The sequence below is a fragment of the Aphanomyces astaci genome (genome assembly GCF_000520075.1).
Source record: "Aphanomyces astaci strain APO3 unplaced genomic scaffold supercont1.14, whole genome shotgun sequence".
In the NCBI taxonomy this organism is placed as follows: Eukaryota; Oomycota; class Saprolegniomycetes; order Saprolegniales; family Verrucalvaceae; genus Aphanomyces; species Aphanomyces astaci.
In genome coordinates, this window is record NW_009798277.1 from 922765 (window position 1) to 950219 (window position 27455).

At 50.7% G+C, this 27455-nt stretch overlaps 14 protein-coding genes across 19 annotated transcripts; 8 read left to right on the plus strand and 6 right to left on the minus strand.

The window, feature by feature from the left end:
• Positions 1-142: 142 nt before the first annotated feature.
• H257_07109 (hypothetical protein) lies at positions 143-1039 on the plus strand (the record flags this gene model as incomplete). Its single annotated transcript, XM_009832535.1, has 1 exon — positions 143-1039. One exon carries the CDS (start codon positions 143-145, stop codon positions 1037-1039), a length of 897 nt encoding a protein of 298 aa, XP_009830837.1.
• A 911-nt stretch (positions 1040-1950) lies between these two features.
• On the plus strand, positions 1951-2808 carry H257_07110 (hypothetical protein; the record flags this gene model as incomplete). Its single annotated transcript, XM_009832536.1, has 1 exon — positions 1951-2808. One exon carries the CDS (start codon positions 1951-1953, stop codon positions 2806-2808), a length of 858 nt encoding a protein of 285 aa, XP_009830838.1.
• A 722-nt stretch (positions 2809-3530) lies between these two features.
• Positions 3531-5005, minus strand: H257_07111. Of its 2 annotated transcripts, XM_009832537.1 has the most exons (6): positions 4597-5005; positions 4349-4545; positions 4210-4266; positions 3936-4032; positions 3826-3883; positions 3531-3743 (listed from the first exon to the last, which is right to left on the minus strand). In XM_009832537.1, the coding sequence occupies exons 1-6, from the start codon at positions 4997-4999 to the stop codon at positions 3620-3622; spliced, it is 936 nt and encodes a 311-aa protein (XP_009830839.1). In that variant the 5' UTR covers positions 5000-5005; the 3' UTR covers positions 3531-3619. The 2 variants fall into 2 exon arrangements, with proteins under 2 accessions (XP_009830839.1, XP_009830840.1); XM_009832538.1 differs by having other exon boundaries at positions 3531-3883.
• Positions 5006-5759: 754 nt separating this feature from the next.
• Positions 5760-6452, minus strand: H257_07112 (hypothetical protein). The gene is made up of 2 exons (XM_009832539.1): positions 6324-6452; positions 5760-6276 (listed from the first exon to the last, which is right to left on the minus strand). Exons 1-2 carry the CDS (start codon positions 6377-6379, stop codon positions 5790-5792), a joined length of 543 nt encoding a protein of 180 aa, XP_009830841.1. The 5' UTR covers positions 6380-6452; the 3' UTR covers positions 5760-5789.
• Positions 6453-7038: 586 nt separating this feature from the next.
• H257_07113 (40S ribosomal protein S16) lies at positions 7039-7993 on the plus strand. The gene is made up of 3 exons (XM_009832540.1): positions 7039-7263; positions 7592-7691; positions 7764-7993. Exons 1-3 carry the CDS (start codon positions 7069-7071, stop codon positions 7907-7909), a joined length of 441 nt encoding a protein of 146 aa, XP_009830842.1. The 5' UTR covers positions 7039-7068; the 3' UTR covers positions 7910-7993.
• A 1109-nt stretch (positions 7994-9102) lies between these two features.
• On the minus strand, positions 9103-11355 carry H257_07114 (hypothetical protein; the record flags this gene model as incomplete). The annotated part of the gene is made up of 5 exons (XM_009832541.1): positions 9103-9456; positions 9895-10144; positions 10208-10419; positions 10489-10551; positions 10612-11355. The coding sequence occupies 5 exons, from the start codon at positions 11353-11355 to the stop codon at positions 9103-9105; spliced, it is 1623 nt and encodes a 540-aa protein (XP_009830843.1).
• A 285-nt stretch (positions 11356-11640) lies between these two features.
• On the plus strand, positions 11641-12882 carry H257_07115 (hypothetical protein). Its single transcript, XM_009832542.1, has one exon. It carries the CDS (start codon positions 11817-11819, stop codon positions 12747-12749), a length of 933 nt encoding a protein of 310 aa, XP_009830844.1. The 5' UTR covers positions 11641-11816; the 3' UTR covers positions 12750-12882.
• An 830-nt stretch (positions 12883-13712) lies between these two features.
• H257_07116 (hypothetical protein) lies at positions 13713-14825 on the plus strand. The gene has a single exon (XM_009832543.1). The coding sequence runs from the start codon at positions 13826-13828 to the stop codon at positions 14783-14785; it is 960 nt and encodes a 319-aa protein (XP_009830845.1). The 5' UTR covers positions 13713-13825; the 3' UTR covers positions 14786-14825.
• Positions 14826-15103: 278 nt separating this feature from the next.
• Positions 15104-16979, plus strand: H257_07117. 2 transcript variants are annotated; one of them, XM_009832544.1, is made up of 4 exons: positions 15104-15450; positions 15500-15817; positions 15947-16203; positions 16578-16979. In XM_009832544.1, the coding sequence occupies exons 1-4, from the start codon at positions 15133-15135 to the stop codon at positions 16873-16875; spliced, it is 1191 nt and encodes a 396-aa protein (XP_009830846.1). In that variant the 5' UTR covers positions 15104-15132; the 3' UTR covers positions 16876-16979. The 2 variants fall into 2 exon arrangements, with proteins under 2 accessions (XP_009830846.1, XP_009830847.1); XM_009832545.1 differs by lacking the exon at positions 16578-16979 and having other exon boundaries at positions 15947-16339.
• Positions 16980-17122: 143 nt separating this feature from the next.
• H257_07118 (hypothetical protein) lies at positions 17123-18354 on the minus strand. The gene is made up of 2 exons (XM_009832546.1): positions 17659-18354; positions 17123-17598 (listed from the first exon to the last, which is right to left on the minus strand). Exons 1-2 carry the CDS (start codon positions 18293-18295, stop codon positions 17261-17263), a joined length of 975 nt encoding a protein of 324 aa, XP_009830848.1. The 5' UTR covers positions 18296-18354; the 3' UTR covers positions 17123-17260.
• Positions 18355-18598: 244 nt separating this feature from the next.
• H257_07119 (hypothetical protein) lies at positions 18599-19574 on the minus strand. 4 transcript variants are annotated; one of them, XM_009832548.1, is made up of 5 exons: positions 19416-19574; positions 19146-19353; positions 18966-19091; positions 18800-18911; positions 18599-18749 (listed from the first exon to the last, which is right to left on the minus strand). In XM_009832548.1, the coding sequence occupies exons 1-5, from the start codon at positions 19475-19477 to the stop codon at positions 18628-18630; spliced, it is 630 nt and encodes a 209-aa protein (XP_009830850.1). In that variant the 5' UTR covers positions 19478-19574; the 3' UTR covers positions 18599-18627. The 4 variants fall into 4 exon arrangements, with proteins under 4 accessions (XP_009830850.1, XP_009830852.1, XP_009830849.1 ...); XM_009832550.1 differs by having other exon boundaries at positions 18599-18911; XM_009832547.1 differs by having other exon boundaries at positions 18800-19091.
• A 1560-nt stretch (positions 19575-21134) lies between these two features.
• On the minus strand, positions 21135-23001 carry H257_07120 (2-isopropylmalate synthase). Its single transcript, XM_009832551.1, has one exon. The coding sequence runs from the start codon at positions 22981-22983 to the stop codon at positions 21220-21222; it is 1764 nt and encodes a 587-aa protein (XP_009830853.1). The 5' UTR covers positions 22984-23001; the 3' UTR covers positions 21135-21219.
• Positions 23002-23942: 941 nt separating this feature from the next.
• H257_07121 (hypothetical protein) lies at positions 23943-25217 on the plus strand. The gene is made up of 3 exons (XM_009832552.1): positions 23943-24274; positions 24329-24688; positions 24800-25217. Exons 1-3 carry the CDS (start codon positions 23975-23977, stop codon positions 25145-25147), a joined length of 1008 nt encoding a protein of 335 aa, XP_009830854.1. The 5' UTR covers positions 23943-23974; the 3' UTR covers positions 25148-25217.
• Positions 25218-26277: 1060 nt separating this feature from the next.
• Positions 26278-27027, plus strand: H257_07122 (hypothetical protein; the record flags this gene model as incomplete). The annotated part of the gene is made up of 1 exon (XM_009832553.1): positions 26278-27027. The coding sequence occupies one exon, from the start codon at positions 26278-26280 to the stop codon at positions 27025-27027; it is 750 nt and encodes a 249-aa protein (XP_009830855.1).
• Positions 27028-27455: the final 428 nt, after the last annotated feature.

Sequence of the window (27455 nt, forward strand, 5' to 3'; positions counted from 1 at the left end):
CATTATTCGCGTGACTTGGCATTCGTATACGAGAGGTTGAGTCGAGCATTGAGGGCGACGCAGCAGATGGCGCGATCCAAAGTTACAAGCACCCACCACCCATGTATGATCATTTTGTTTAATTTTTATTATTTCATTCACCATGACCTTGGCACACCTTCGGTCGACACCACTGCATTCTGTGGAACACACAATTGACGTGTCATCCCACCATCATCATGCAGCAGCCCCCATGACGCCCGACGTAACCTACTGCCAGCTCACCCCCACTGAAGAAAAGCAGTTGCATCACGACGATCACATATGTCCTCCTCTTTTTCCGCACGAAGGCCTGCCTCGCTGGCCCGGTGTCTCCACCGCCACTGCCTTTCTTCGCAGTTTGGACCTATTCGGCACGTCTATGTTCGCCGTCGGTGGTTCGCTCGCAGCGGCTAATACCGGCTGTGACTTGATCGGGTGCATCATTGTGGGGACTATCGCGGCCGTGGGGGGCGGCACTTGGCGCGACGTGATTGTGCTCCACAAGCAGCCGTTCTGGGTGCAAGAATGGGAGTATTTGGTGCTCAGTGGGGCCGTCGCGGCGTGCATGTTTCTCACGTGGAGGCTACTCCCCCCCGGTCAAACGCTGTGGGGGGCCGCATTGAAAACGTCCACGGGGGACGCCGGGGTTCTTTTGGAATGGGGCGACGCCGTCGGCATTGGCGTGTGCGCTGTGATTGGTGCGATGAACGGCATCCGATCTGACTGCCCCATGTTCATTTCCGCCCTCTGTGGCATGATCACCGCCACCTTTGGAGGACTCACTCGCGATGTTGTGCTCAACCAACCCGTGCGCATCTTGTACTCTCACGCAGAAGTGTACGCGATCATTGCGTTCACCGGAGCTGCCACGTACTTGAGCCTGCACCGCATGGCGCCCAAGCAGCAAGCGGCGCGCATCTTGTTTTGCGTGGCGTTAGTTGTTGTGCTGCGCCAACAAGCGTGGACACACGGATGGCGCATGCCTGTGTGGAAAGTAAACGATGACGATTCATTGTAGGGAATGTGGCACCAGTCATGTCTACCAGTAGAAAAGTTAAGTTAATGCAGAGATTCCAAGTAGCATCTCCTACCGTAGTACAGTCAGTACTAGGAAACAAACTCAAATGGACACCCCTTGAAAGTATGGGGAAAGTGCCGAGCGGGGGGGATTCCTGGGGACCAACGTCCGGTTGGAATGCTACGATGGGGTTATCAGCACTTGGTGATGTGTGACGAGGGGGGGTGGGGGGGCGGGGTGTTGGAAACGAGCCTCCGCCTTGTTTGACTTTATGCTGTTGATTGTCGGCCAACGAAATCGAAATGCTGAAAAGAACCGGATCGAACACATAAGCCAGTCTGCAGTCAGCCGCCAGCCATACACGGTGAAATTCATGTCTGGTCACGTTTGATGCGGTATGGCTCATCTCATTTATAGTATTACATTTCGTACCAGATTATGCTAGTCAAGTATTGCATCATCAACACTTCTAGGTTGGATGTGGCGTCGACGAATGCAACAACAAATTGCCAACAGCTGATGTCCGGTGTTGTCGAATCAAGGGCGAGGTGTCCCCACGACAAGAATGGGCTTGTGGTTTGCTCCGTAACATCGCGAACACCCAGCTCGAGTAACAAGATTGGTGCAATGTCATTGGTCATTCTTGGTCCAATGATGTGTCGAATTCTTGTCTGTCTCATGCAGATTATGTGCTACTCATCGCGTGCACTTGGCGTATGTATGGACGCGAACGATGCGACACGTTGGCCAGCGTCCAGGTGGATGATCTCAGGTGGTACACAGTTGGACTCGAGTCACGTTTGCATTCTACTAGTACAGTGTACACCTGTAAAACAAAGTGAAACAACCAACGACCTCCCCCCCACTTCATCTATACGATTCGTTTTTACCACAATTCATTTCAATCGTTCATGCTCGCACACATTCGCCCGTCGGTGGAAACCACGGGGCCGTTGACCCCTGACGTCCACTGGTGCGAACTCAGCCCCGCCGAGCTGAAAACCCTCCACCCTGAACAGCCCCCCCACGTCGTTCCCAACAAGCAGCACACTCCGTACGAAGGGCTGCCACGGTGGCCTGGCCTCTCCAGTGCCACGGCTGTTCTTCGAATCCTCGACATAATTGGCACATCCTTCTTTGCCGCCAGTGGGTCACTCGCCGCCGCCATGTCCGGCTGCGACCTCGTCGGGTGCATCATCGTGGGGTGTATCACGGCCGTGGGCGGGGGGACGTGGCGCGACATCCTCTTGCTGCACAAGCAGCCATTCTGGGTCCAAGAATGGGAGTACCTGGTCCTGGCCGTCGCTGTGTCGGTGCTGCTGTTCCTCACGTGGGGGTTGCTCCCGCTCGGTCAAACCGTTCTGGGGGCGACCCTCAAGGCTGCAAATGGCGACGCTGGTGTGCTCATGGACTGGGGGGACGCCCTGGGAATCGGCGCCGCGTCGGTCATCGGGGCCATGAACGGCATCCGGTCCGACTGCCCCGTCGTCATCTCGGCCCTCTGCGGCATGGTCACTGCCACCTGTGGCGGGTTCACTCGCGATGTTGTGCTCAACCGAACCGTGCGCATCTTGTACTCACACGCTGAAGTGTACGCTGTGATTACCCTCACGGGCGCCGCCGCGTACCTGAGTCTGCAGCGCCTGCTACCCAAACACCAAGCGCTGCGCATTGCGTTTTGCGTCCTTCTTGTGATTGTATTGCGGCAACAAGCGTGGACGCATGGATGGCGCATGCCCACATGGAACACCCACAAGCCGTCGCTGTGAGAGTGTAGTTTGGTGTTTAAGTTAACATGGTTTCAATTATTATTATACGGACAGGCATGCGATAGGTATTATTGCCTTCCAACGATTGTACCTAGAATGGCTAGTTCATCCCTTTCAAATTGAATGTACTATCGTGGAGGGGTCCAAGATTGAATGGCCCCCATGAACCAAATAATAGTATGCACAAATAATTGCGAAAAACACAGCCAATCGTTTCAGATGTTGTATCGAAATGCATAGTGATGCACAGCTTACTTCAAAAGTGCACTCGGAAGGGCCAGGATCTTGAACGCAAGGTAACTAACGTTAACTGTAAAGTATGTACTGCTAAGTACTTACAGTACTACTTGAAGTACGTAGTACACTGTTAGTTGCATACTTGTATTAATAGTACCTATTGTACTATTGTACTATTAATACAGTACTACAGTATTAATAGTACAATAGTACAATAGTACAATAGGTACTATTAATACAAGTATGTACATACTACTAGTACTTCGAAGTACATAGCAACCTTACATCATTGGTGATACTATCGTCTTCCTCATGTTATATAGCGACTGGAACAGTATTCACAATCGCTACCAAGTCTGAATATCCATTCCGTAGCCGTGTAACACAGCGCTATACTTCTCACATTTCGCAAACTTGCTTACTAGTACTACATATGAAGACTTGGAAAAGTCGAGCTAATTTAACCCTGGTATATACCACGTAGTGCTCAAATGCCGTGACCAGCCAACTGAATCACCCGCTTAACTTTAGTTGATGTTGTTAACTAGCGTAGCCCAATCTCGATTTTATCGATCTACTTGGGGCCATCTAAGAGTTGGTACACGTACTCGTACACGGCAAAAATCAGCGCTCCCGTGGGCAGCACTTTGATCAAGTTTGGCGTGAGCCCCTTGTAAAACCCACGCAAGCCTTCGAGTCTACAAAAAACATTGGTTCAACATCTTGTCATTATTCACAAAATACATAATATATATTTAATTTTCGCCAAACCACACGTACTGGGCCATCCGCTTGGTGCAATCCCACGTGCCTTTGTACTTGTCGGCCGAGGGTCCTCCTAGCGTGCCACGTCATACACTTGACTTTAGTATACACGAACCCGATTTTACCTTGTTGAAGCCGAGTTTTAATCACTTGGTACGGGTACGTGGCCGTGGACGCAAACGCTTGGGCGCCGGCCCCCATGACCAACGTTTGAGGGATTCCCTGATACATAATTATTTATTATAATCCAGGCACATACAACTTTTGTGTATCCCGTAACAATAACGAAATCAAGTATTTGCCCTCTTCTTCGTGCACTTTCAAATATATATGAATATAAATATAAATATTATATACGACGTAGTATATATATACATTTATATATTTCACGGAACATACCAACGGGGTGCCAATGTGGTCGTTGTACTCTGTCTTGAGCCATTCGTACGCTACAAACTATACCCGACGTCAACTCAAGCGGAATAGAATATGATATTCCGACTCCTACAACGAAAGAGGGTACTACTAGTATTACTACCTTGAAGGCACCGTGGGTGGTCAAGAAGAGAGCTGGCACCACTCCCTTGTACAAGGCGGCCACGCCTTCTTCTGCGACGATGCGCTGCAATGCATTGGCGACGTTCTTGTACGGCACCTGCGACGGATGGGTGCCTTGGACTTGCATGCGAACTTTGACCAGCCAGATCGGGTTCGTTAGCGGCACGCACATGGCGCCTATATGACGTGGTAGCGTGAGAGAGAGACGCGTCTTTTGGGGCTACAAACCTGCTTGGATGCCAGACGCAAAATGGCCCGCCCACGCCGGTAGTACCGTCTGCTCGGCGTAGAACGACTTGGCGTGCTCGTAAAAGAGAAAGTAGAGACCCCACGACAGAGTGGTGCCGTACAACGCTGGACTCATACCCTGGTACAGCGCGCGCAAGTTGTATCGACTGCCGCCAGCGTCGGATTTGACGATGGATGCGAACGCTTGGCCTAACGACCGGAACGCCCGCGGAGAGTTTTCGTGGATCTGGTAGCGTGTCTTGACCAGATCCAGCGGGTACAGGATGGCAGTGCTGATCCCACCAGCGGCAACACCGGCAAAACTGTGCTTGAACAGCGACTTTTGCGGCGGTGCCGTCTTGTCCGACGCGGGCATGTCGGCAGCATTGCGAGTTGATGCCATCAGACACAACAAACTTGTACATACCTGTCTTTCATTGGCTGTAGATTGAACGATTCTGATTGGCGCACGAGGTTACGACCACCAAAATATTCGACGAAATGGAAGCCCCGAGAACGATAACTTTCAGTGGTAGTATTAAATACTACTACTAGTAGTACTGTACTATAACGTTAGTTATCCCTTCAAGTGAACTTACTTACTCGGAGCAACTATTAGAGCATCTCATATACTAGTATGCTCTTATATCCACAACCTCAACAGCAACACCAGCATGCCCTTCGTGGGTTACTACAACAGCAAGGCTACTACCTAGTACATAGTATTACTACCAAGGCTATTGATAATACTATTTTTACTTATTTGTGCTCAAGAGAAAACAAGATCATTCATTTCACAAGGACTTATGGACTGAGTTATTTGTGCCTCCTGGCCGGTTGAATTATTTATTCCCCCCTGCGTCCGGAGCGAATGAATTACGAGTATTTGAATAATTCAAAACAACTTTTAAAAAAATATTCAATGGGTACTGTATGCTGTTAACGTTATCGGAATAAAATGAACTTGCTATAGCTCGTTACTATATAGAAATGTACTAGTACTACCTAGTACTTCGAAGTACCTTGCACGATTCTCTGCAGAGTTCACATTTGAGACCAACAACTAGTTTAGTCACAACGGTGGTCGCAAACGGCCCCCTTTGTACAGAGAAGAATCGCGCATACATTCTTGACGTTGGGGTAATAAAGCGGCAATGAAGGAATGTCACATGATGGCGAGGGGTATATATAAGTTAAAACATTTCATCTTCCACACGGAGGTATTCGCCAATGTCGGCTTGGTGCAGCACGACGTAGTCCGTGGGAGCCAAGTCTTTGCACAGCTCCGTAGCTTGCGCGGCCACACCAAAGCCCAGCGGCACGTCGTTCATCGAATACACGACGACGCCGGCGTACTGCGGCGTGCCTTCCGTGATGCGCCCAAGGCCAGACTTGACCACGTTGTTGCCATATAGGAATGACATCTCCGAGTTGGGCTTGATCCACACTTTGTACTTGGCATATTGGGCCAAGTGGTCGAGGAACGTAATGCGCAGGTGAAACTTCTTGGACTTGGTGAGTTTGCCCACGGCTGTGCCAAGCGACAGCAGCTGTTCTGTGCCGATGTTGGTCGCCTGGCGCATGAGCTTCTCGCTCACGTAGTACACGATGTCGCCGTGGAGACGGAAACAGAACTTTTCATCCGGGCGCACGACCAAATGCTGGACGTTGCGGCCAATGCTACCAAGGACGTGGTTAGAAGGATATGGAGGTTATCGGCATCGTACTATTTACTGATCTTCTCAAAGACCGTCTTCATCTCTTCGTCTGTCAAAGGGCGCATGGTGCGAGGAGCGGATGTCCGTCAGGTAGTTCAAATGCACTTTACACTTCAACACACACGACCAAGAACCCAGCGCGTCCAATCACCACCAAAGGCCATGACATGGACGTTTTAAACGTTAAATACGTTTAAACGTATGATCGACAAGATGGCGAACCGTCGCGCATGTGTGTATGTCTGTGCAATTCATACCTGCATTGAGCAAAGAATGGGAGCACATTATTGTATAACGTTACCTATGAAATAGCTTGTAATTAGTTGTATGCACGTGCCCATACCTCCAGGTGTTGAGTGCGATCGTTCTGTGGATGAAACTTGGTTGGAAGGGGAGCTATTGTATACTCATTCAAACTTGGATGGTAGTGGGCGACAAGAAACTGACATGCAGGTAGCTGCTTCTATCTCGTCCGGACATGTGCGTGACACTAGCGACCTGTGCAATAACCGTCAGCTTGTTTGAATGGTACTGGGTTCGACGTATTAGAATCGATAAAACGTATTATGTTTTAATTCTGAACTAAGTTTATGTTTTGACCAATCACAAGGGAATAACGTGAATCGATTGGACACGGGAATTGGCTGGTGTTTGGGGCTTGGACAATATTAATTGTGGGAGGTTTCATCAAGTCCCGCAGGCAAAATGCCGCCCCGCGATGTTACTTTTGCATTCACCCGCACACAGGAACAAGATGAGCTCGGAAGGAAAGATCCAATCGGTCCAAACGTTTGGCCGCAAGAAGAACGCCACCGCCGTGGCTTACTGCAAGAACGGCCGCGGCTTGATCAAGGTCAACGGCTGCCCCATTGAGTTGGTCGAACCCGAAGTGTTGCGCACCAAGACCTACGAACCCATCCTCTTGTTGGGCCAACAGCGCTTCGCCAACGTACGTTGAGAGACCTGATGCTCCATGATCCCTCTGTTCATTCCTCGGTGTGCGTGGCGCTGTCCTCCGTCTCTCTCGAGATGTGACGTGCCATGCTGTGTGTATCCATATCTTGCGGAGTGCGGGGTGCCCTCGCTTCAACTCCTTTCACAAGGAAGGAGGCGAAGCTTGGGTGCTTTGCTGTAACTTGTTATGGAAACACACACACAAGCGCGCCCTTGTTCTGCACGGAACTTGGGTGTGGGTGCTGCTGTTGTGTGGACAAGAGAAGATTGGATTGGGAAGTGCATGGACATGACATCACCCCACCCCTCTCTCTCGTACGTAGGTGGACATCCGCATCCGCGTCAAGGGCGGTGGGCACACTGCGCAAATCTATGCCATCCGTCAAGCGATTGCCAAGTCGTTGGTCGCGTACCACCAAAAGTGTACGCATCCCTTGCTGTAACATTGTAACTAACCTCGGGACCTCGGGACTCATATGCGACGGTTGGTTGTAGATGTCGACGAAGCCTCCAAGAACGAGATCAAGAACATCTTGTTGTCGTATGACCGTACCTTGTTGGTGGCCGACCCCCGCCGCTGCGAAGCCAAGAAGTTCGGCGGTCCCTCTGCCCGCGCTCGCTTCCAAAAGTCGTACCGTTAAGCTCTGGACGCCATCTTGTCTTGGCCATTTTCGTGTATTGCTAACTCCAAGTCAATATACACCACTGCGGGTTCGCAATGCACATTTGGGGTATTTATGGCTGTCCATCCTCATACTACGTGTAGTAGTAGTACTACAGTTTTGTGAGAGCTGTCAAATACTTACTGTAAGTACTCGGAAGTACTGTGTATATATATATATATATATATATATATGGTGCAAAAAAGCTAAAAACGACGAACAGGCCAAATCTTTTGCCCTACGTTTTTCTATTTAACCTATATGTGTTGGTGTAAAGCCTACTTGGGATGAGCGTTAAACAGTAATCTGCCAGGTTAAACCTTGGATAATGGTAGGTTAAACTCAATCTACGTACGGATAAAATGTACGGATAACTGGCCCATACAAACGTCAAGACTTACGGGGTGGCCAAAATACGTCCGAGCCCATACATTTCTCTTCTGCTCTTTTTGATTGAGCACCCTACTCCAATTTCGAATCGAACGAATTCCCGTAGCACGCAAGACTAAACCGATCACGAATCGCTCCCATTGGTCTATCTAAAAATACTTTTCGCTGATTGGCTACATTATTTCATCTTTTTTCTACGGAAACTGGGAAAGCCAATGAAATTCCGGGGCCACATTTGTGTTTACCGTTAACGAATCACGCAAAAAAAAATGGGAAATATTTGACGCAAATTCATACTATTGCCCCCCCCTGCTTCTTCTCACATCTCAAGTGGATATTATACTACTACTATAATATTAATATATTACTAGTATATATTACTAATTTGCATGAATGCGTCAAGAACGCGCAAATTAACATGACGTCAAAGTATGAACATTATTAAAACTAACGTTATTACGTATGAATGTTTGCATGAATTCGTCTAGACACCGATCCACAATCGATCTGATTGGTTGACTTTCATTGAGAAGGATTTGATTGGTTAATAATGTTGAGCTCATCTGAAGTAGCCAATCAAATCGATTTAAATTCCAACGAGAGACCACAACACAATGAAATTTCACTCGAAAGCACAATAACGTTTCACGACACGAATTCTGCCGTGTATCCGCAACAGCCTAATCCTATCGGTCTTCTGTTTGGGCCATCCATACACGGGTCAATCATCACATGTGTTTTGAGCTCTCTCTCATGTCATTCGTGTACTAAGAACTCGACTGCTACACCCACGGCCGTCCAATGGCTGGAGTCGCCTTTTTTGGTTGTTTGGCGTGGCGGGGGGTGGGGATACGTTGGTGTCGTCTCATTAACTCTTTGGACGCAACCACGTTCAAGGGGGGGGGTCGTCCGATGGTCGTTTGGTTCTTGGGGGGGGCTCTCGAATCGTCTACGGTCGACTGGTCACGTCTGCGGATCACGACCTTGACATGGCCGTCCATGGGGCGGCGGATGGTTTCTGCATGTTCCTTGGCGTCATGAAGAGAAGGTCCTGGCGCTGCGGCAGATGTTATGTTTGGGCCAGTTGTGGACGACGGCAGACGCAAACTGCATTGACCTCGAAGTCGATGTTCGTTCTAACGACAATGTATATATATATATCAAGTTACTTATAGAAAACATGTTCTGTCACTATTGCCATGGCACAATATATATACAGCACACCGCCCTTCCATATATATATATAAATTTATATTAAATCCATCAAATATATATTTATATATATATCCTCGAAATAGACTAGGATGGATCCATGCATTCATTCATCCAAACGAAAATAAATCAACCAATATTGCAAGAAATAAAAAAAACATAGGTTTAACCGCACGACATTAGTATATAGACTATCCAACATCGACATAAATAGTATCATTCACACGACAATATACACCTTCATCCGACATTTAAACAAATAAATAAATAGTTTCAACCACACGAAAATATATACCATCCATCATCCAACAACATAAATATATATATCACCAGACAAGTGCATGTATCTCGTTGAAACGTACGACGAAATTCTGGAGATCGGCTTCGCGGACACATTGCCTGGCGCAGAGTTCCTTGAGCTCAATGTACTTGGTGTGGGTGATTCGGTACTCTTTATCGACCAGCGCCAGTCGCCGCTGGAGCATGGCGACGGCGGCCGCGTCTTTCGATGGACCAAGTTCCGACGGGATGCGGCGGGGGAGGGCGGGGAACTGGCCGAGCAATGCGTCCAGGGATGAGGACGAAGTAGACGTTACTGGAGGGTTTCGACTCCTACAACACCCCAAATACACAAGCAGATATAAACCAACGCCAAAACAGAAACAATCACAGTACCAGGCGTCGGCCATATCTTTCCACGCGCGGATGGCGTCCAAGACGGATTCCATCGAAGAAGTGGAAGGGGGCGGGGAAGTAGAAGAAGATGGAGCGTCGGTCGAAGGAGTAGGCGCATGATGGGGGGGGGGTATGGTCGCAGGCGACGCGGTCGATGGGATGGCGGCGGGGGTCGCCATGGTGATTGTAGGGATGGACGATGATTCGAGCGACTACAAATAACAAGCAAATGTGTTGGTAGATGTAGTCCCACCACAGATATAGTAATTTGAGTTGGGTACCTCTGGGTTGTTATGGGGATTAGACAAGACTTGATTTGACGCTGATGGTATGTACGCCTCGGTCTGTACTCGTGACATATGATCCGTACTGGTTACTGGTGGGAGGGTGTACACCTACTGTACCTGGGTGTACGATGTGGCCACTGTCGGAAGTGGTGGGGATGGTCGAGATGCGGCGGGCTGGGTGTTGGCCAGAAGCAGCGCGTTGGTTTTCTGAGCGGTCGCCAGGTCCTGCGTGAGCTTGTCCACATGCTTGGTCTTGTCGCTGATCTCGTGGACGAGCGAAGCCTGGCGGGCATTTGCCGCCGCGACGGACGCTTGGAGGTCGCGGGTGTGGGTGTCGTGGCGCGAGATCGTTGCTTCCAGGGTCTTGATCTTGGTCTGCAACGACGAAAAACGGGTCTGGAGGTCGTGGGATTTGTCCTGCTCGTCCAAGAGCAGGCGCATTTTGTCCAACGAGCGCTTCTTTTCGTTCTGGAGCAACGTTTCCAGCTCCAGGATGCGTTGCTGGTACGCATGAGCCGTCCCGTGCTTATTTTCTGTGTCTATTCCATGATGGCCACGACGACGTGGAACGTTCGACGACGGGGACAACGCTTGTTCCTGCAGCGACATGGGCGACGCCGCCGATGTGGACGGCGGGTGGTGATACATAGAACTAGCGTATCGTGACGACGGGATGTCTATCATCGGCGGTGGCATGGCGACGACACTACTACCGGCATGATAGCTGCTTGGTTTCGCCAAAATCTCACCCGATGGAAGGTACAGGAACTCGGTGCTTGCTGAATGAAGGTGGGATGTTGCTGCTGGAGAGGCATCGGCAATGTCCACGGCCGAGTCGACCACGATGTCTCCTGATGGCATGTACCTCTCTTCTACATCATGATGGTAGTTTCTCTGGACAGCGCTGCCGTTGCTGCTGCTGCTTCGCCTCGACGGGAACCGCGACATTTGGACTTGACGCAATATGCTGTCCGGATAAATTCAAATTTCACTGCATTATCCGTAGATTACCCAATCCAAAGAAGATCGCAACCTTACAAGCATGCATTTGATGCATGTACTGCATCCTGCAGAGATATGAGGCCCAAGGGAGACGCGAAGTCATGGCGTTCCTCACATGATGGACAGCTCAGCCAGTTTGACAAGGTTGTAGTGGTCTACGGTATATCTAGTACTACTATTAATACTACTAGTACGTAGTACAGTCAAGTTTGAGTTTGCCGTTGAAAAGGGTGGCGGGCAAATATCCGGATTATCCGGATATTGCCCATCAGGTGCACGACTTTTGAGCCGCGAGTTGACAAGTGTGAGTTGTCGTCCCGATGTTTGCCACCAAGTTGCTGGCCACGAGATCTCCCACCACCGCGGCCAAGTCCTTCCGTCATGGCGCCAAGGTAGTGTTGACAACTCCTCGCCGTGTTCACATGCAACCTTTCTCGACCGCGGGACCTCCCCTGCCGCCCCCTGCCGCTGTGGCCTCGTCCACCCGCGAGTCGTTGAGTCCGCGGGAAGGCCTTCCTCGATGGCCGAGCTTGACGTCGGCGACAGGGTGTCTGCGGACGCTAGACTGGTTTGGCAGCGTCGTTTTCGCCGTGAGCGGTTCGCTCACCGCCGCCACGGCGGGTTGCGACCTTCTGGGGTGTACACTCATCGGCACGATCACCGCAGTGGGGGGCGGCACCCTGCGCGACGCGTTGGTCCTCAACAAGCAACCGTTTTGGATCGAAGAATGGGAGTACTTGGTGTTTAGTGGCGCGGCGGCGGCGGGCGCCTTTTACTTGTGGGGGCAGATCCCTGCGGGCGACGAAGTCATCGAGGGCACGGGGTTGACGTTGAAATCGGCCGACGGCGGCGAAGGCACCCTCATGGACTGGGGCGACGCCGTCGGAGTCGGCGCGTTCGCGGTCATCGGGGCCATGAATGGCATCCGTGCACAAAGTCCACTCCTCGTCTCTGCGCTCTGCGGCATGATGACGTCGACCTTTGGCGGCATGACGCGCGACACCCTGCTCAACCGTCCCGTGCGCATCCTGCACCCGTATGCAGACACGTACGCCCCGATCGCATTCACCGGCGCCGCTGCGTACTTGGCCATGCGAGCCGTAGCGCCACAGTACCAGGGACTTCGCATTGCTTCGTGTGTGGCGCTGGCCGTGGGACTGCGCCAGCAAGCGTGGACGGACGGGTGGCGGCTGCCACATTGGGATGTCGAAGGCGTGGTGGCGCACTCTGCGCACGATCCCAGGACCCAGTAGATGTCTTATTGTACGAGTTTGGGTTGCCTGAATAAGCGTCAGTGCAGTACAGTACTCTCAAACGTCAACCTCTGACCATGTATGAAAGCTTGCTGTGCAGACAGTATCTACATATGTACGTTCTGTGGCCCAACAGAGTTCTCTTATATTGTGCTTTTCACCCAAGTTTGGACGTTCAAAGCTTGTACAAACTATACTATACAAAACGTAGTACACCTGATTTGAGTGGGCTGCTAAATCAGTAGTTTGGATTGGCAGAAATTCGACAGAACGCGGGGTTTGATTGGCTTAGGAGGGTCTTTAATTCCTTCACATAAGACATTCGATAGCCAAAGTTGCTGTGGGATGATAACTGGCCTCGTGTTTGGCTGTGTCTGCTCCGGCAACACGACTTGTTGTCACCACCATACTAGCGTTATAACCTTAGAGTCCATTACGTGGGCTCGTATAGTCTTTGCTGGGAACGTGACCAAGGTGATGTGAATTCAGATTGAACGCACCTTGAAATTTTAAATGAAAACTTTGATGTGGACCTGCTGGATTCAACGTTGCCGTGCAGCATGGTTATGACCCAACGTGTCTGATATTTTGTCGCGCACAAAGATAAGTACGGTTTGTGGGACAATGACGTGTCAAGCCAGCGTGGCAGGGTTACCTTGGTATGCCACTACGTCGAGGGAGGTGGTCAGTATGTGGAAGGGAAACTCCCTCCAATTAACAGCCAGTCCAACTCGAGTAAAACCACGAATTGCCTCATCACAACGCCCCAAGGACGGCGCAGGTAGGGTGCAGCACAGACCATCCTGCTACAGTGCAGATACCAACGTTTATTCAAGTAACGTTGGATGATTGTCGCCAAAGCAAAGCAGGGAACATGGTGCCGTCAAAACGGCTTCAAAGTCTGTACTGAAGTACAGTATGTAGCTCGCGCTGGGCTTTTCTATTGCGATTCTCAGCTTTCGATGTGAAGCGTCGTAAGGTCCAATGTTGCAATCTCCACCAACCAAACAGCACCCAACGTACCCACGGTTTGTTTGGCACTCTACTCTTCATTGCATCGCCCCCATCATTGACGGATGCTCTACTTTCTGCTGCGACTTGCAACACACCTGCCTCGGTTGTGTCGGCTAGCCCTTGCATTTGTTTCCACCGCCCTAGCCTCGTTTGAATCCAGTGGCCAACTTTCGTTCGTCCACGAAGGCCTCCCTCGATGGCCTAACCTGTGGACCCCCACGGGATGCCTCCGGTTCTTGGATTGGTTTGGCACAGTCGTGTTTGCCATGAGCGGGTCGCTCGCAGGGGCCTCGTCCGGCGCCGACCTGAACGGGTGCATCCTTATCGGCACCGTCACCGCGGTCGGCGGTGGAACATTACGAGATGCGCTCGTGCTCAACACATCCCCCAGTTGGGTCGATGAATGGGAGTACTTGGTCATTAGCGCTGTGTCGGCGACGGTCGCTGTATATGTCTGGCATCGGTTACGTCCTGGTTGCCCGCTGTGGCTTGGACTGACGCTCAAAGCAGCCGATTGTGGCGAAGGAGACCTCATGCAATGGGGCGATGCCATCGGCGTCGGAGCGTTCGCAGTGATTGGGGCTATGAATGGCATCCGGGGCAATCGACCCATGATAGTCTCGGCGCTGTGCGGTGTCATGACTGCAACCTTTGGCGGCATGGTTCGCGATATGCTGCTCCATCGACCTGTGCGTATCTTGCATCCGTATGCAGATACCTATGCGCCCATTGCACTCGTGGGCGCCGTGTCCTACCTTGGAATGCAGGCCGTGGTGCCGCTCCAGCAGTTCCAAGGCTGCCGCATCCTCATCAGCGTCACCTTGACGGTGTTCCTGCGCCAACAAGCCTGGACCAACGGCTGGCGACTGCCGCACTGGAATATCAACCAAGAGGTCGTGCAAATGAACCAAGATCCAAGGGTTATAAAGATGATGCAGAAGACCATGTCGGACGGGAACTTGTCCGATACAAACACCGACGACACGTTCGCTTCGTCGGATGATTTGACAGTGAACGTGTGAGATTACTGAGTAGGTTTTTTGTATTTAACGTTCTTGTGGATTTGCTTTTTGTATTCATAAATCTTAGCAAAAAAAACACTGTGGCCAATCAGCGACAAGAAAACTTCTGGCAATATTAATCTTCACCTTTTATTGCAATTCCGTAGATGGCCGTTGATTGGACGGTGAATTGTTCAGTGGCAATAAATCCAGTTAATGACTCATCCGGATAACACCACCGATGTCCCACTCCAGTCACCCAAATTAGTGATGCTTCACCGGGTATTTGACTCAAATACCGGACGATAAGCGCAGTAAAGGCGCCACACGAGTTGATCAGTCCGCATCACCCACATACAACCTGAGGCATGCTGCGCACGACGGGCGGAGCACCCGAGTTGTCTCCCTCGCTGATACGCCGCCGTCAGAAAGACAAGGAGATGAAGCGGAAGAAGCGGGAGATGTATGCACAGGAAGTATCGTTCCTGCGGAACCAAGTGAAAGCGCTGCGGTTGAATGTCCGCACGGCGCGGATGCTGCTGCCGTGGCGCGAAGTGGCGGAAGCGCTTTACGACGACACGGCGGCCGCAACCGTGACGAATACAAACTTGCGTTCGGTGCTTCGTCGACTGCAGATCTTCCACGGTCATGTGCAACACCTCGTTCAGACTTCCCAACCGTTCTCGGTACCCCATGCACCATTTCTCCTCCAATATCATGTACGGTTGTACATAGGTGGCGCCTGCCCTGCAACTCGAGTCCTGGAAGGACACCCATCTGTTCCGCGGGGACGACATGCGGCGATCTGGTTTCGAGTACATCAGTCAATTAGCGCTCCACACAATGCCTTCGGTACTCCTTGCACCAGCCGCCGTCCCCGCCCCTTCCGACCCATCGTACATCCAAGCGCAGATCAAGCACGGCGTAGTGTATGTGGATGTGCTTCATGCGTGCACGGTGCCCCACGCGACGCTCGACGACGTTGTGGGTGTTGCATGGGCAGGACTCAACGACTTTGTGCGGCAAGCCATTGGCACGGACGACTGCGTCAAGGTACGTACATACATTCTCGATCTCATGCTCGTTCTTTTATTGGTTCAATTTGCCCCGTGTTCTTTTATCCGTGTTTTGAATTCTTTTACGCACCACTTATTGTTCTTTTAATATGTGCTTTTTTGACAGCCCTTGGATCGAAACGACGACGAGATCTCGTATGTGGCGCTGAAAGGGACAAAGGATGTCACGTACAACAGCCTCCATCGCCTGTTTCGATTGCATCCTGTGGGAGACCATCATTCCCAACCCCACGATTCTTTAAAGCATTCTTTAAATCCACCCCCAGATGTTGTTCCCCGCGCTGTGATCGTCGCGCGAAGTATCTTGGCCGACGAAGTCCATCCATACCCCACCGACATGCTCATGTGCGATTCTGTCGAATGGTGAGACGCCGCCCCACTACCAGTCTTCCTTTGCTCGTTCGAGAGTGTGTGCGATTGTTCTAATGTCTTGTATTGGAATGTATGTAATTCCCGATTCTGTGTTCTTTAATCCATCGTGTATTGTGAATTCGCTATAAACAATTCCAAAACTTGTGTGGTTTGTCTAATCAATATTGAATCACGCTGGAGTTCTGATTGGTTGAATATACTTTTCTTTCTGCAAGAGCCAATCAAATCCACTTCAAATTGGACTAGCCAATAGCGTCGATTCGTGATTCGATTCGGCGGTGAGAGTCGGTTCGACGATTTGTACCGAATCCACAATATAGTTCGAAGTATGTTCTTTTTCAGTTTGAACTCGATGCTATTAATAGGACCGTGATCGAACCCGTGGACGATTATACAGTGGGGGTACGTGTGCTCGTGAGGTTTTCGCAGCCGATCGACAGCTCCGGCCAGTCCCCACTCTCCGTGGCGCAATGGCTGCATAAGCTCCGCGGCGGCCGCGGCGACCGCCTGGACGTGCTGGAGAAGATGACAGATGACCACCTGCTGGACAAAATCGTCGGCTTCTTTGCGCTGCACCACCACTCGATGCAAGCGATGATCTGCGCCAAATTCAACCGGATCGTACCACCGACACAACCTCCAAGCAGCAGCCGCCGCTCGTGAATTGCTTCGCCACGTCCATCGATTGCTTCGTTGTATCGACTTTGAACCGTCCAGTGTCACACTATTTTAAGTCATACACTAATTTAACCACATACTACTTTCAGTCACACAACATAATGTAATAGTCACACACTAATTCGATGTGGAAGAAGAGATGGATGTGATTGGCTACTGGATTCGTGGTTTGGATTTTGATTGGTCGATTTGGTACTTGGTAATGTCAAATCGACTTGACCCTATCAATACCTAAACTTTAGTAGGACCATTTCATTTCATTCGAAACATTCGGCAGTAACTATGTACTACTAGTAGTACTACGTAGTAGGTAGTATGTATCATCAGCCAATCACGTGACGGGTGCAGCGATGAATCGTTTTTTGATTGGTTAAAACGCTCGCTCGCTTTTGCCCTTCTCCAACAGGTACAAATTCGCTTCGGGGATATCAAACTCTTCCACCAGCCAATGCGGCAGTTCATGCTGCACATCGCCTTGCAGTTGAATCTGCGCCTTGCCGCCGTCCAGCTTGTTCAAGGACGCGCTGCATGCAAACTTCTTGCCCATCTTCTTGGCCACGTCCTTCAGGTCGAGGGATTTGTACTCGTCGAGGCCGGCCACGACAGTCACAAACTTCTTCTTCTGCCGCTGGAATCGCTCCACGTACACGTTCCCGCCCGCCTTGGCGTTGCCCTCGGCGTCTGCCTTGGTTTTTTTCTTCTTGACGCCTACAAGCACACACACACACCCTCGTTACAAGAACACATCACGACCAATGTGCGACGTACTCTTGGACCCCTCGGCTTCGAGCGTGATGCCTTCGACGCCCGCGGCGATCTGCGCTTCCACGTCTACCAAATCGGAAATGGTTCGGTTGTACTTTTGGATAAACAACGTCGGCACGTGCTCGACCAGCCACGGCTTGCATTCGTGGAAGCTCGGCCCGTACTCGCAGTACTCGGGCGGCAAGTTGTCGATGGGACAGTACACGATCTGTCGAGACAACGGACCCCCCTTGCCCTCCACGTCGCCGCCGTCTTCCTCGTCCTCAGAACCGACTTCGGAATCGTCCTCGCTCTCGTCATCGTCGTCGTCCAATTCGTCACCAGGTTCCGGGCCGTACTTCTTCACCAACGCTTCAAACAATTGCTTCTCCTTCCCAGCATACTTGGCCAGCACAGTCGGGACCTCCGCCACCTTGTCGGGGTTGTACTTTTCATAGAACGCCAGCAAACGCAGCGTCATCGCGTCCACGAACGTGATCTCCTCGTTCGCGTCCGGCTCCGGACCGTACTTGCGCACCAACGCCTCAAACAGAGACGCTTCCCGACCCTTATACTTCTCCATCACGCCATCGATCTCTCCTTTCTTGTCAGGGTTGTACTTGCTGTAGAAGCGCTCCAGGCGAGCACGCGTCGACGTCATGTTCTCCTGAGGATGACTTGCCAAACCCAATGCACCAACCGCTTGAATGGAAATATCCGGATAATCCACCAAGGGCGACAAATAACACGTATTCAAGGAGGTGTTCTTCACCACCCTATCTACGAATACTACGTTGCAGTTGCAATGGCGATAGTGCGCTTATTTACTACTCCCTCGTCAAATAAGTAGTTATTCTCCGGACATAGTTGTTATTTATCGTCCTCTCGACCAAATAATTCAGCTATTAATTCGTCCCCACTACGAATATTGTATCCCAGACGACAAATAAGACGACACACAAAATGAGAACGGTTATGTTTATTGCACACTCATTAGTCACTGTCTTCGTCGTCCTTGGCATCGCCGCCGCCGCCACCAAAGAAACCCTTGATCAAGCTGCTCGGGTCCGCGGCGGCGCCCATCTCTTCTTGCGCTTGCTTGAACTCTTCCGGGTCTACAGAAGGAAGGTCAGCCACATGCAACAACGACCACAAGGTTACGTACCAAGCATCGATTCGGTCAACTTGGGCAAGACCCACACCATGAAGAGCGGCACGATCAGCGCCAGGAACGACGGGTTCTTGATCAAGTCGATCACACTAAACTTCTCGCGGGGCTGCAGAACAAGGGTCAGAACTCGACCTACAATGGTGTTTTCGACTTGACGTACTTGAAAGTACTGGACTTGAGCTAAAGCGTCCACGACCAACGGGTGCGACACGGCAAGCTTGGGCGTCCCGGGGTACTTGAATTCGAGCACACGGATGTCGCCGGTCGTGCTGATGTCGACCTTGAACTGCGCAAAAACTCCATGCATCAGTCATGTGTCCAAGCCTATTCTTGCAGTTACCTGGCTGAAGATGTACACAGGGGAATGGATGTCCACGGTGTAGCGACCAGCAGGCACATCATAGAAGGAAAAACGACCGTCGTGAGTCGACAGCGTTGACCGCACGCCGCCGTCGAGCACGACTTGGAGCGAAGGCAAGCCGCCGTCGATCGACACTGGCGGGGGCACATTGGCAGGATACGAGATACGGCCTTCAATGGTGGCACCCCTACATACACAGGATCATTAAGCATGTGATGATGTCATGATAACGACGATGCGTAGATATACATGATGCAGGACGCGAGCGCGGCCCACAAGAGGCCGATGAACGTGAAGCGGGCTGTCGACATCGCAAAACGGGAGGCACTGCCGCGTTCAAAGTAGCTCGGAACATCGTCCGGATAATGACGTCCGGAATTCCGGAAATAATATCCGGTTGAATCGACCAGTACAGTGTATTTTGGCTGCATTTTTTTTATTGTGAAATTTCATTGACTTATTTATGGAATTCGTAGGGAGATTGCCTACGATTTCATATTTAACCAATGAAAACACACCTGTACAATGATTGGATAATTCAATCACAAATCAGTGTTCATCGCGAAACACTATTGACAATCAAATGCAGGCTGCATGATGATACGAGTACTATTAGTACAATTATGCGACGAGGGAATACCATAGTCATGTAGTACTAACGTTACGGTAATATTTTCGACATCAATGTTGACTTTAAGCATCCATGCCGTCACCACGACCCTGTCCGCTTGTGAGGCATCCGTTATCGTCGGACGACTCCAACGTGCCTCTGCATGGAGTAATGCAACGTCATACTAGCAGTGCATACGCCAAGGTCCTCAAAGGTGAACATCCAACCACGTGATATTAACGATATTCCTGAAGTAGATTTATGCAATTGCTTGCACTTGAATTGGAGAAATGTAGATGGACCACTGTCAACAACTTGACCCGTTAATAGTTCAATACTTGCTTCATAACAGAGATATACTTACGGGTTTTGTGTGATTATGACCCACACAAGAATTTCCATAAAGTCTTGATTCACAAACGCGTCCAGCTCGACTGTCAACAGATTACTTTAATAACGATCGCTCCTTCCTACTACGTACTAATACAACGCAGCCTAACTTGCGTACTGCTAACGATACATACCTAGTGCTATCAATGGCATTACTGTACCACTAGGAAGCCTCACATTCCCCTTTGGCATGTGACCTGTAAAATAGAGGAGGATTGGTCAATTGGAGTCCAGCAATTTGTGATTTTCTTGAGATCTCATTGGATATGAAAATCGTAGGACCAGCTCCCTACGATTTCGTCAATTCACAAATGAATTGCGAAATTTTATGTTTGCTACAAATTCGTATATAGCTTGGAAAAAAATTGAGGTTGAGGATTTCGAAATGGTGAAATCGTAGGGGTGTACGCCTACGATTGCATACAAAAGTCAAGTTCTGGCCTACGAATTCCGTAGAATGTTCGTTGTTCAACTACCATGCCACGATATCTGATTGGCTAATATCCCCTTTCCGGTAGAAAGCTATAGCCAATCAGCACCAAGTAATTTCAGAGTGACCAATGGGACCGATTGAATGATGTCCAGAAATTCGTCCCAAATCCAATCATACTATTAATACAGTATGAATAGTAGTACTATTGTAGTATTGTGCTTTCGAGTGAAATTTCGTTGGAATTTAAATCGATTTGATTGGCTACCTCAGATGGGCTCAAAATGATTAGCCAATCAAAACCTTCTCAATGAAATACAACCAATCAGATCGATTGAGGATCGGTTCGCACGATTCGATTGCACCCCCTCCCCAAATTTGTATGAAATCAACAATAACGTTATATTGTGCTTTCGGGTGAAATTTCGTATTGTGGCGTGGTTTCTCGTTGGAATTTAAATCGATTTGATTGGCTACTTCAGATGAGCTCAAAATTATTAGCCAATCAAAACCTTCCCAATGAAAACAATTCAACCAATCAGATCGACTGTGTATATCGTTTGATTCCATTGCAACCCCCTCCCCAAATTTGTACCAAATCGACAATATATGCTCTCATCTATTTACACGCTAGCTACTATGTACGCCTTGGGCTTCATTTCAACTATCCGCTTGGCTTTCTCTTGTCGTTTCACCGCTTGTTCCCGCGCGCCGAGCACCCGATTGACGGCATTCACATACGCAGTGGCGGATGCGACCAGGATGTCCGTGTTAGCTCCATGGCCGACGTACTGGCGTCGGCGACTTACGCCGGTCTGCGGGTTCAGTCCATCGGCAGCCTCATTCGTTTCAATCTCACTCACGCGGACGGTGACGTCTCCAAGCGCGGCAGTGCCATCCGTGATGCTCTCGACTGTGTACTCGTTCAACTTGAGATCGCCGCAGCCGGTGGCGCGCGAGATGGCTGAGAACATGGCTTCGATGGGTCCCGAGCCCATCGCCGCTTCCGACACCTCGGACCCGTCCTTGAAGGTCACGGTGACGGTGGCGGTAGGCTTGACGAGGTTGCCCGCTGTCACATGCACGGCGTCCAGCGTCCAGAAAGTTTCGGGCTTGAACAGATCGTCGTTCACGATGGCTTCCATGTCGGCGTCCGTCACGGTCTTCTTTTCATCTGCGAGCACTTTGAACTTTTCGACAAAGTGGTTGAGCTGCGCCGCAGTCAAATCGGCGTACCCGAGCTCGGCCAGCCGCTTGCTGTACGCGTGCCGCCCCGAGTGCTTACCCAGCACCATGCGGTTCTCGGTTAGCCCGACAGACTCGGGCAGCATGATCTCGTACGTCGCTTGATGCTTGAGCACGCCATCCTGGTGGATGCCGCTCTCGTGCGCAAATGCGTTCGCGCCCACAATCGCCTTGTTGGGCTGGATCGCAATACCCGTGTAATGGCTCACCATGCGACTGCACTTCATGATGTGTGTCGAATCGATGTGCGACGCCACGGGGTACAAGTGCGGCCGCGTCTGGAGCGTCATGACCAGCTCTTCCAGCGACGTGTTGCCGGCGCGCTCGCCAATCCCGTTCATCGTCACTTCGACCTGTCGCGCGCCATGCAGCACCCCCGCCAACGTGTTTGCCGTCGCCAAACCCAAGTCGTTATGGCAATGGGTCGAGAACACGGCCTTCTCGGCGCCGCGCGTGTTCTTGATCAAGTACCCGATCAAGGCGCCATACTCGTCCGGCACGGTGTACCCGACAGTGTCGGGGATGTTGAGTGTGGTGGCGCCGGCAGCAATCACTTCCGCCAGCACGTCGCACAGAAAGTCGGGGTCGCTTCGCCCAGCATCCTCGGGGGAAAACTCCACTTGATGACTCAACGATGCGGCGAACTGCACCGCCTCGACTGCGCGCCGAATGCATTCGTCCCGCGAGATCTTGAGCTTGTACTTGAGATGGATGTCGGACGTGGCAAGGAACAAGTGGATACGGTGGTTCGGTGCATGCTTGATAGCGTCGAAACTCCGTTGGATATCATTTTCGGTCGCGCGCGCCAACCCACAAATCGTCATGAAGTCCGGGTTCGACGGACGCGACAACGGCCCGATCTCTTGCGCGATCGCCGACACCGCGTCAAAGTCGCCAGGAGATGCAATTGGAAAACCAGCTTCGCAAACGTCGACCCCCATCGCATGGAGTCCTCTAGCGATGTGCAGTTTCTCCTTGAAACTCAAGGTTGCGCCAGGAGATTGTTCGCCATCGCGCAGGGTTGTGTCGAAGATGATCAAGCGCTCCTTGTCATGAGGGATGGAAGTGGTGGAGGAAGAGAGGCCTCGGCGGAGCGAAGGGCTCGCGGTGGCAATGCGGGAAGCGCGTCGAGCAGCAAGCATAGTACGAGAAATGTGAAAATGGAAACGTGTCACTGGATCTCATATCCGTGGACGAAAATAGGTGGTTGCACAAACCAAATTCCTTATTTCGTCATACATAAGCCAATCAGAATGCGAAATTTAAACTTCAGCAGTAAAATCGAATATTCAAGTCGAATAATTTCCTTAAACCATACCAATTTTGTATGCCCAATCGCGTATTAGGGTTAAATGCCACCAATCACATTCCGCGTTTTTCGAGTGGGTTTGATATTGGCATGACGCTCGGGAAAAAAACATGGGTGCGCTGTAAAAGATGAAAAATATAGTCCACTTGTTTCGAGTGTTTGTATTCAAATTTGAAGATACATAAAATTAACGAATATAATAATGCTGCTAAAGTTACCGTTGTAAATGTAAAACATATACCCTAGCTGATACGCTAGAATCCCGGCTCAATGTTCCGCTGAACTTTCTCCTGGAGGATGGTCCAAATTCGGATGGTCACAAAAGGTTGAACAAGGTTGAAGTTGGATTGACATCCTACAGTACTAAACATACTACGTAGTACTAGTATATGAAATGTAACGATCAGCTATCCCACACCATTGTATGGCCACCCTCGGCTAGGCAAGCGTAGTTGAGTCGTATCACCACAAGGATGGCAGACGGGGTACGATGAGGCCATGCCGAAGGATTTCGTTGCGTATTCATAACCACAATGGACCCCAATGCTGAACCTGCTCCTTCGTGAACGTATGTAGCACCTTTTCCCGTGAGTCAACGAGCTCCAGCAGAACGACTTAACTCGGCCAAGACCTTGGATTACCACAAAATTATAGTATCTGCATTATCAATCTACGCTATTAATACCAGCATCAACACACTTTTTAGCACCAATCCGTCGGTCGGTTTCAACATGAAACGGTCAATCCAAAATATGTCCCGGATATTTCTCGTGTTTATCCGGATGTGTCGAAGGGAAAACCGACCCAACAAGTCGCAAACGAACATGGTAGATCTACTAGGCTGGCCATTTGGGCTGCTCTTGAGCTTCATAGCGTCCATCGTCGGCGTCTTGGGCAAGATCATGATCAAGCTGTCCTTCCGACCGAGCGTGGCCTTGGAATCGTCGGAAGCCACGTGCTGGTGGGGCGGAGGCATGGCCTTGATCGTGGTCGTGAACCCGGCGTTGTGCATCTCGGCGTACAAGTTTGCGCCGCAGTCGCTCCTGGCGCCCATGGGTGGACTGTGTGTGGTGTGGAACACCGTGCTTTCACCGTACATCCTCAACGAGACCCTCAGGACTCGGGTACGTTAGCCTCTTCAACCTGCACAATCGTTGCCAACGTTTCCTTGTCGACAGGACATGATTGGAGCCACAATCATCTTTCTCGGCTGTGTCGTTGTCGGAGGAGTCGGCAGCCATCAAACGCATGACATCCCCATCAACGAGCTGGCCTCACACTTCACATCTGCCCCCTTCCTCGTGTACATCACGACGTACATCGTTGTCTTGATGATATTGTTGCGCTGCGCGTCACCTGCCTTCTTCCAAGCTTGGGGATACCACCATCGTCGCCGCGATGACGAAATCTCAGACGATCCAAACGTCATCTTCAAAAGCACATGCTGCCGCGTGTCCTTGGCATCGATGGCGGGCAGCATCAGCGGGCAATTGTATTGCATGTGTGCGCTGCTGAGGCTCACACACAACGACCCTCGGGTAACGTCATCCACTTGCCTCTTTCTGTCCCCCCCACCATACTAGTAGTAGTATCATTCTTGTCTGAGGAGTTCTACACACAGCTCGACCATCTTCTTTGTGTTCATGTAGGAAGTGTTTACGACCCCGTTAGTGTACGTCGTGGGTCTGGCCGCTCTGGGGTTTGCCATGTCTGGGCTGTACCTGATGAACATGGCGCTGCATCTGTACGATGCTCTGTTTGTCATTTACATCTACGAAGCCACGTTGCTCATGGGCGGGGCCATCTCTGGCATTTGCTTCTTTGGGGACATGAAGGACCTGAGTGGTTGGCACTGGGGGGTTTACAGCGCCGGCATCGCGTTCATCCTCGTGGGGATTGTCGTGCTCTCGACGGGGGATCGCCCGTTGTCATTGTCCGAAGGAGACCATCACCAGTACAACGACGACCTCCACGCGGTTAAGCAGACATTGCTTTGATGAACAAACATGAGACGTTAAGTACAAAGTGTATAATAATGGTTGTTCCAAACGTTTCATCTTTAGCCTATTATGTGCACTGAAAGCTACGCGAATGTCATTACGCGGAATATTTATATATCACCCTCATGCGGCAAAACAATACATTCGAGTCACTATATACCGGTACGTATAATAACATTCAACTTTTAATGGCAATATCCAGCCCAGTCAAACGAACCAGTACCGGTAGGCGTCGAATTGTTCATATTACATTGGCTGAAGCGTTTATATTTCGTTACGAACTGTTTTCCTTGGTGACTTCAAGCATCCTGTTGACCAACTTTCCACTTCTCCTCGCCACATATATTGCCTTACCAGCCTTTCGACCAACTGTGCGTGGACGATGCCTATTCCATTCAAGGCTACGCCGTCCCCGGTTGGACAAGCACGAGTGTTATCTTTCCTGCATGCAAGTACTCCTCGTGGTATCTTTGACACTAAAACCTCATTCAAATGATCAGACTGGTTTCCGCAATCTATTTGATCGATACCTCCTGTGTAATCACGTTTGTGCTCTCCCTACCTATTTCGTTGACCTAGTGTCCGATGTGGCATCGACTGTGCTCGCAGCCTTAACCGATCAACTCGACTTTGGGTCGTTCCAGCAGTGTTATCCTAGCCGGCTTTCCCGAGAGCTGCATCTCCGGTGACGCCATGCAGTCGCCCGTGCGTTGGCTGGCATGGGGATACATGTTTTGCCAAGAATGCGTGGCCCAGTGGTGTGTGTGATCGAGAACGATCGTGTCTGCTCTGCCGCGCCGCCCACGTTGTGATGAATCATCTCAAGTACACGGGTGATGGCACCAGCTAAGGTATAGGCGATCACTCAGAAGAAAATGTATCATCATCTTGCCTTCCGAGTTGGTGCCGCTTCGTGATTGAAATCCTTGCGATGCCATTGGGTATTGACTAGCCAATCCATCTGCGTTCCAAAGCGTCTCAAGGGTCATCCACCAATCACAGCAGAGTTGCGTCAGCTTGGGCAAATCATAATCAAAATGCCATTGGGAATCCCCGCATTTCGATCGACCAGCTCACACGATCATTTTCAATCCTTGATCAAACAACCCACCCGCTCAGCACCAAACATGGCCCAGCACTCTGAATTTGTCCCAACGTACCCTTCAGTGAACTACTCGTCCCTGTCCAACGACCAACTGGACGCGCTGCGCGCGGGATCCACCGACGGCGTCGTGCACATATTCAACAACATCGTGTGTCCATTCGGCCACCGAGCGCTGTGGATCGCCTTGGAAATCAACGCGCCATTTCAGGTCATTGAAGTGTCATTGAGTAACCAGCCTGCCTCGTACGGCGAAAAGTTCAACCGATACGAGACAGTGCCGTTCCTGCTGGATAACGGATTCCCCGTGTACGAATCTTCGATTGTGGCGCAATATTTAGACTCAAAGTTCAACCACGGCAACTTGCACCAGTCCAGTGACCCCCAAGCAGCCTCCGTGGTGCAGCTGGCGACGGCCAAGTTCGAAGCTAGACCGTTCTACGTGTACTTGCAAGTGGGGGGGGCCAGGGCAGAGGCCGACGTGCGCGACGTGCTCACCGAGCTCGAGACCATTTACAACCAACATGGCAAGGAAGGTCCGTACTTGCTCGGAGGCACCCTCAGCAGCGCCGAAATCAACCTTGTGCCCTTCTTCTTCCGGTTCAACGTCCTGTTGAAGCATTACCGCAAGGTGGACCTGTTTGCTGATTACCCCCGCTTGAAGGCGGCGCTGGACGCGGCGGTCGTCCGGCCTGCGTTCCAGCAAACCGCGCGTGAGCCCCAGTATTACATCGATGCGTACGCTGGCCTCGTCAGCCGTGCTGCCACCAGTTAATTCGAACATAACTATGCAGTGGTGTTCGATTCAAAACGTTAACGTTGTTGCTGTTTGACGGCAATGCCACCAACACTTCAACTCCCCTGTGTGATGAGTGCCATTCGAATCATGAGTTATTCACGTTGCTGTCTACAGCATTGCCGCCTCATATAATGCAAGTGTAGTGCCATGAATATAGCGCAGGTCTGTAGTGCTTACTTTGCCTCTTCAAGTTGAAGTTGAACAAGATTACTCTATCGAGGTGCTGTATCTTCTTCCTTTGGTTGAGATCGTCAGCCCATGCTTGTGATTGGTGTAGCAGTAGGCAATCAAAAATTCCATACCACGGAAAGTTGATTTTCGTCAGTTGTGAAGGAACCAAACCCACACACACGGGTTTGGTACATTCATCTGACGAAAATGAACTTGAGGCCATGCCGTGAACC